The 7800-nt window shown below is 34.8% G+C and overlaps 1 protein-coding gene across 1 annotated transcript; it reads left to right on the top strand.

Moving 5' to 3' along the window:
• Positions 1 to 821: 821 nt before the first annotated feature.
• On the top strand, positions 822 to 4829 carry LOC111991581 (malate dehydrogenase). Its single transcript, XM_065772651.1, has 7 exons — positions 822 to 1052; positions 2127 to 2285; positions 2401 to 2576; positions 2993 to 3270; positions 3356 to 3491; positions 3578 to 3689; positions 4500 to 4829. The coding sequence occupies exons 1-7, from the start codon at positions 1010 to 1012 to the stop codon at positions 4592 to 4594; spliced, it is 999 nt and encodes a 332-aa protein (XP_065628723.1). The 5' UTR covers positions 822 to 1009; the 3' UTR covers positions 4595 to 4829.
• Positions 4830 to 7800: the final 2971 nt, after the last annotated feature.

Genomic DNA, 7800 nt, shown 5'->3' with positions numbered 1-7800 from the left:
ATTTCATCTCCTCCATTATAACTAGTCAATTATATAAAAACTCCTATTAACTATCTATTTTTTAATTTTATTTTAGTTATTTTATTTTATCTCGAAGTTACAAAAATTTGGCATAATTGTGATGAGAGGTCAATGGGTCTGGGCTCCAAGAAAGAACTAAACTATTGCTAGTAAAAAGGGGAGAGGTCATAAATGGATGTGTAAAGCTGTAATGCCCAAGCATAACCCGTTATTTCTTGGGTAAGTATTGCAAGTAAACTTTTTGACTAACTCATCATTTGACTTCTTGGTCGAGCACCCAACGGTTGGTCCAGCTTGAAAGGCGCGGGACAACCTGTGCGATCAGTTGCTGACTAATTCTTTTTTTTTTTTTTTTTTTTGAGAATCTGACTAATTCATATTTATATCATATATCACATGACGCCCGTGGAAAGTTAATAGTCACCAATCATAGTGCGCATCTAAATAGCATATTCCTCCTACACATCACGCTGCACGCGCACTTTACCCTACCCCTTTATTAAAATCTGCTTCCTAAAACTAAAAAAACGACGTCGTCCTTCCAGCTCATTCTGCATTTTCCGTTGAGCCTTGTTTGTTAACCCTTCACCAATCATTAAAAAAATATATATATTATTATGAAATTCATTTATTATGCTTTTTAAATTATTTATAAGTCATTAATCATAAAATCGTCACATTAATTTATAAATTTTAAAAATATAAGAACCAAAATAAAAACCATAAAAATTTGAAAACCAAAACCAAAATAGAAGGACCACACATATAATTTTGTCAAAATTTGTGCCAATTTTAGCATATTATCTTTATCAGTAACCCTTTGCACATTTCCATAGGCAAGACCCCAACTTGACAATTACGTTTCCGGCCCAATAAATAGTCGACCCTCATCTCTTCTTTATTTCTCTATAGCTACTACTTCACTGCCTCACTCTCCAATTTTTCAAACCGATTCAATTTTTTGCAATTCCTTTGATCTCGATCCAAAATGGGGAAAGAACCAGTTCGCGTTCTCGTTACTGGAGCTGCAGGTACCGTATCAAATCCATAATCAGATCCATCACTCTCAATTTTCTTCACTAAAATTTTTCGATTCGATCTGAGACTTGTTAGACTAGTATTTAAATTTCCTTTTCACTTTCTATTGCTTTTAGTCTGTTTGGAGACTGGTGTAGATCTGGTACGTGACGATCTACGATAAGCCTAATTAGTTCCAAGAAAATTGCATAAATTTTTAATTTTTGGTTATAATAGAAAAAAGAAATAAACAGATCTGGTGCTTGCGATTGAGTTTTTTTTTTTATCTGCGTTGTTGTTATTTGCCGATTGTAAAAGACAGAGTTAGAAGTTGGTCTAATATTATTGATACAGTTGCATTCTTTGTGATCTGAATTCTAAGATCTATGTTTTAGTTTATTGCTCGAAAAGTTTAGAAGATAAATGAAATGGATCTAAGCTTGTGGTAATATTTTAGAAGACAAATTTGTGTTATGAGAATACTCTATGCGTTGCTGGCTGACTGACATGAGTCAACTCTCCTATGTTCACACGGAGTGTTTGAATTTGGCCATAGCATACTAAGCGAAATCTGTGTTATGTAATCAGTGCCCTCTTTAATGTTTAGGTAAAGAAAATAGTGTTCGTTATAATTATCCACTCTAAACTATGGAGAATTTGCAATGTGGGATTGATTTGTAACATAACCGATTAGTGGGTTAATTAATCTTGAATTAGGTTGTTGATTGTAAAATTTTCATAGTTTATGGTGCACTTGGCAAGTGTTCTTATAGTTCAGAATGGAAGCTGATTGTTAATCTATTCATTTAGACGTTGATTTGGATAGTAGGATGGATGTCGAAAGTTCATCTCAAATTAGGGAGTTGATGGTAGAATTTTGCAGTTTAGGATGTTTAGCATGCACATTGAAAATGCTTGATAGTCTAGGGTGGATAGCTATAGTTAAGCAAATGGGTCCTGACCAGCCTGCGATTCTGCTCATTCCTGATCTAATATAGTTAACATTTTCTTATCTACTGTGCAATATTTTGTCTTTAATTTAGTTTTTGAGCGATGTATTGAGGATTTATTGTTGGATTTGTTTGCAGGACAAATTGGATATGCTCTTGTGCCCATGATTGCTAGGGGAGTGATGTTGGGTCCTGACCAGCCCGTGATTCTGCACATGCTTGATATCCCACCTGCTGCAGAGGCATTGAATGGGGTGAAAATGGAGTTGGTGGATGCCGCATTCCCCCTTCTTAAAGGTATGTGTAGGCTTTTTAATATGTCAAATATGAATGACTTGTGTTAAAGCATTAATACAGACTCGGCCTTTTTAATTTGTTAAATTATGAGGTCTGATGGGATGAATTTTGACAGGTGTTGTTGCTACAACTGATGTTGTCGAGGGTTGCACTGGGGTCAACATTGCAATCATGGTTGGTGGGTTCCCGAGGAAAGAAGGCATGGAAAGGAAAGACGTGATGTCTAAAAATGTTTCGATTTATAAGTCTCAGGCTTCTGCCCTTGAAAAGCATGCAGCTGCAAACTGCAAGGTGAATTAAGTTATTTAGGATTTTTTTTTTGGGGGGGGGGGGGTTATTTTGATGCCCATAGGGTCGAGTCCACCTTATCCTGAAATCGAATATCCTCTTGCAGCATGTATGATAGCTAAGTTGGAACCATATCATGTGTTAGTTTTCTTTGCCACTTTTTCTTGAATGGTATTCTTGAATCAGTCCAGTACCTGTAACATATTTGACATCTAAAGTGCTTTGAAAAACTAGGGTAGCCCCTTTTGGATTTTGTGTTTACCAAAAAAATTTAGTTTGAAATTATTAGTAAAATCATCCAGATGAATTCATGTCCATGTGATGTCCATACATGAAAAAGAACAGGCATGTTCTCCTGTAAAGTCAGACTGGATGTGCTTCCTGAACGTATGCTTAGATTTCTTCTGCTACCTTTGCAGGTTTTGGTTGTTGCCAACCCCGCAAACACCAATGCACTGATCTTGAAGGAGTTCGCACCATCTATCCCTGAGAAAAACATTACTTGTTTGACAAGACTGGATCATAACAGAGCTTTGGGCCAGATTTCTGAGAGACTGAATGTCCAGGTTTCTGACGTCAAGAATGCTATTATCTGGGGAAATCATTCATCGACCCAGTACCCTGATGTTAACCATGCAACTGTGAAAACACCATCAGGAGAGAAGCCTGTCCGTGAGCTTGTTGCTGATGATGCTTGGTATGAAAATGGACTACTACTTATTTCGATAATTCTGTTTGGTTTGAGTACATTGAAGTGTTCACATAAGTTTCTTTACTTAAAGGTTGCATGGAGAATTCATAGCCACTGTCCAACAACGTGGTGCTGCAATCATCAAAGCTAGAAAGCTATCTAGTGCATTGTCTGCTGCCAGCTCTGCTTGTGACCACATACGTGATTGGGTCCTTGGAACCCCAGAGGTTGGTATCTTTCTGTCTATTCTTTGATTCATACATTGTGCAGAAGTATCTTTCATGTTGATTGATCACTTTATTTGCAAATTCAGGGCACTTGGGTTTCCATGGGGGTATACTCTGATGGTTCATACAATGTACCAGCTGGACTCATTTATTCATTCCCTGTCACTTGTCGCAATGGAGAGTGGACGATAGTTCAAGGTAATTTCCAGCAAACACTTGTAATATTAATCAATAATTGGTTTTAGTCTTTCTCCCCACTCACACTTTGCCCTTCTTTTTATTGGTTGTCACTCATATCTTACATGTAAAAAATAAAACAGATTGCCACTCTTTTCTCAAGATAACTTAAATCTGATTCCCTTTCCAGTTCAAATCTTCTTGCCTTGCTTAGCCTTTGGCTTGCCTAGGCTCTAAATCAGCGGAATTCCAACTGTGCTTTTAGGCTTTAAGCTTTGACCTTAATGGTTGGAGGGATGAAATAGCTGGGTTAAATCAATTTCATATGTGTGCGTCTAGTGAGAGATTGAGGGAGAGCCTGCTGGGGGTGGGTGGGCTCTTTGTATCAAGAATTTCATGTGACACTGTGCCGAGAGCTTTATTGGCTTTGCACATATGCTCATCAAGGCTGCTGCCTTCTAAAAGAAAGACTATTCACTAACACTCTTGGATCTTACTTTTATGTTGCTTCTTTATACCTTTGAATTCTTCCAGCTTCGTTGTTGTTGTGTTTGAATGACAGACAGCAAAATCTGATTGATGTTTGAGTTTTTTTTTTTGGTTATGATTTATGGCTTTGATATCAAAAGCAAGTTTTTTAAAGTTCAGATTCTTTACGTTTTTTGTCTTCAGTTTATGATTCTCTAAGTGATTCTCTTTTTTTTTTTTTTTTTTAATTATTATTAATTATTCTCTATTGCTCAGGACTTTCTTCTTCAGTTTATGATTCTCTAAGTGATTCTCTTTTTTTTTTTTTTTTTTAATTATTATTAATTATTCTCTATTGCTCAGGACTTTCAATTGATGAGCTCTCAAGGAAGAAGTTGGACTTGACAGCAGAGGAGCTCACTGAGGAGAAAGCCTTGGCTTATTCATGCCTCTCTTGAATGCTCTTGTTCTTTATCTAATGTGATAGTATGTCTGGCACTTTCTGGTGTGTCAATAGAAGTAGCTACAGTTTTGAATAATGCCATTGTTAAAGATTTAGGGGAACTGTTAATGATGGAGAAGCTGCTTCTATGGATTTATATTTTGCAGCTTTCATTTTTACAAGAATGTTTGAATTTATAATGGTTATCTTGGTTATAAATATGAATACTATCACCTGCATAATTGGATGAAGTTGAAGAGATTGTTGATGTAGAACATTTAGGGCTTTTTTATGTTTTGACGCCCTCCCCCTTCTCTTGCCTCAATTGTGATTTCATGGTGACTGTTTAAATACCAGGTTCCATTATCCTTGATTAACAAATGAATTTCATCTTTTACCTGTCTAGCGTTTTGTATGTTTTTAGTTTTGGCAGATGTTGGTACAATACTAGGGGCATCTTTGATGGTAGTTATTTTTACAAACTTTGTACATATAATTATGAAAGAAAAACTTAATCCGGATGCTCAGAAGGTAAGCCAGTTATCTTTTAGCGGACCTTTTTGATCGTGTGCAAGATTTCGTTGGTAGAAAGTTAATCTTTGATGCTTCAAGCCTTCAACACTAAACCATTTCCCTCTTTACTTGTCTGGGTTGAAACTGTAATTTTTTTTTTTAAACGCTTCCATTTTATTTGTTGAACTTTAATAATCTAACTTCTCTAGGAACATTATTTAGTTCATTCTCTTCAAAGTAAATTATTAGTTTCTAAAGTATCATTCTTAATTTAGGCTTAAATAATGCAAACGGATTCAAATAAATGATAAGTTACAAGGGTTATGTCTCGACTTTCTAAGAGAACCTTAAATGAAATAGTGGACAAAGAAAACAATACGGGGAGAATAGAGTCGATAGACTGAATAGTTATTTCAGTACGAAAACCCTTTCGTTCGGTCTGGGAGGGGAAAAGGAATGCAATTGAATGAAATGAAAAGGATGATTTTTTAAAGAATATTTAGTCAATTTCCCGAATTGGAAGTTTAATAGGAAAAAATAAAATAGAAGAGGGAATATTTATTCCATTTCCCTATTTGGAAGTTTAATAATCCTTAACGGGCATTTGTAAACCTTATGTAGGTTGTATCGCACTACATCAATTATAATTTGTAAGAGCATTCACATCCATTTAGGCAAAATGTTATTTCAATTAAAATATGCAAAGCCCAAAAAATTGTCTACATTGAAATATCAAGTTAAAATATGCAAGTCCATTTAGAGTAATTATCTAAAAATAACCAATTCATAGTTGGTCCCAAGCCCAAGAAAAAGATGAGAACTGCGGTAGTTGACAATAATCATAAAATTTAGCCACTCTATTATGAATGAATTCAATAAAAATACTCCTTGGATATCTTCTATACGTACAGGTGACTCTAATTAATATGTTGAGAATTCATAACTAACCCCAAAATTTTGGTACTAAAACTTTGTTTTTGTTGTAATTATCTTATGGAGACAATGATTTTCCCTCAATTTCCTTTGAAGGATTTGTGCACATACTCTAATAATCCTTAACAAGCATTTGCAGGTTAGAGCTGTTCGTAGGTTGTATTGTACTACATCAATTATAATTTGCAAGACCATTCAAATCCATTCAGGCAAAATGCTATTTCAGTTAAAATATGCTAAGCCCAAAAAACGGCCCATATTAGAATATCAAGTTAAAATATGCTAAGCCCATTTAGAGTAATTATTTAAAAATGATTAAGGGTCTGTTTGAATAGAACTTATTTTACTGAAACTGAAAACACTATAACAAAATAATTTTTAAATGTGTAAATAGTGCCATGAGACCTATTTTTAATGAAAAGTTGCTAAAAAGTAATGTTTGTGGGTTCCATGAACAGTGTCCGGAGAATTGATCAACTACGGCTGGAAAAAAAAAGCTAAATACGTACAAAACGTGAAATGTGAACGTGGATCCAAACCCCACCTAAGGGTGTGTTTGGATACCGTTTATTGCTGAAAACTGAAAACACTGTAGTAAAATAATTTTTAAATGTGTGAATAGTGCTATGAGACTTATTTTTAATGAAAGTTTTGCTAAAAAAAGAGATTTGTGAGTCTCGTGAACAGTGCATGAGACCTACTGAAAAATCATAAATTTTACTTAAACATGTTTCTCAAAAAAAAAGAAAAAAAAAAATGCAAACGTAAACACGGTACTTTTCAACACTATCCAAATGGATACTAATTCATAATTAGTCCAAAGTTCAAGAAAATGATGAGAATTGCGGTAACTTAACAGCAATCATACAATTTAGTCACTTTATTATGAATTGATCCAATTCAGATACTTGTTTGGGTGTTCCATATACATGCAGGTGACTCTATTCAATATGTTGAGAATTTATATAGCTAATCTCAAAATTTTGGCACTAAAAATTTGTTATTGTTGTGGTTGTAATTATCTAAAAATAGAAACATTGCAATTGGGAAAATAAAATATTTTAATGCCTGTTTTCCCTTAGTCCTTGAGCTCTCTCTCTCAATTGGCAACCAACTTGAGCAATGTACGTACTGGCGTCAAGTGAGCTTGGAGGTCCCTGATGGCAAGCAACGTTGCTTCTCATATTACCGTTATCTCTTTCTTCAACCCGAACTCGAACTACTTGAGGTTGCGCTGGTAAGTCTAGATCACTGTCTTAATTAACCTACCAAAACTCCAAGAGCAGTTAGAGTTTGGGTTCAGGTTCTATTTTGGAGTTTCATCCTTTTGGGTTTGGTGTGGGTGGCGGCGAAAACTAAAGGTTGGCTGTGTGAAGTGCGGCAAAGGTATAAAAAACTGGACGTGGGTTGCGGCATGTGAAGAGAGAAACTGATACAGATTTAAATTAAGAATAATAATATTTTAATAAAATGGAAAAAAGAAATAAAGAGTTGAGTGTGTGGTATATTTAAAATTTAGCAAGCATTGAGGGGGTGTTTGGTATTTCAATACAATAATATAACGATACATTGTTTAGGAAGATGATGTGATTAAGGTAATGTAATATATTTTGCAATTTTAAATTATGATTGTGTTAAAAAAAAAACCAAAAAATTTTTAATGTCACATTATCATAATGTGTATCATATTAAAAATACATCACAACGAACTAAATGCCTCCTGAGAGCTTTGCAACTATTCCTTGTTGTTTTTAGCGGAGATGTCTTGAGTTTAAA

This window comes from Quercus suber, unplaced genomic scaffold, assembly GCF_002906115.3.
Source record: "Quercus suber isolate HL8 unplaced genomic scaffold, Cork oak 2.0 scaffold_61, whole genome shotgun sequence".
Classification (NCBI taxonomy): domain Eukaryota; kingdom Viridiplantae; phylum Streptophyta; class Magnoliopsida; order Fagales; family Fagaceae; genus Quercus; species Quercus suber.
The sequence above is the reverse complement of the archived record's forward strand: the minus strand, read 5'-3'. Positions and strand labels throughout refer to the sequence as shown.

Bases quoted from the DNA above. Each gene is read 5' to 3' on its own strand.
- LOC111991581 (XM_065772651.1), top strand. From the start codon at position 1,010: ATGGGGAAAGAACCAGTTCGCGTTCTCGTTACTGGAGCTGCAG. The intron at 1,053-2,126 runs GTACCGTATCAA...ATTTGTTTGCAG, and splicing joins TCTCGTTACTGGAGCTGCAG to GACAAATTGGATATGCTCTT. The intron at 2,577-2,992 runs GTGAATTAAGTT...CTACCTTTGCAG, and splicing joins ATGCAGCTGCAAACTGCAAG to GTTTTGGTTGTTGCCAACCC.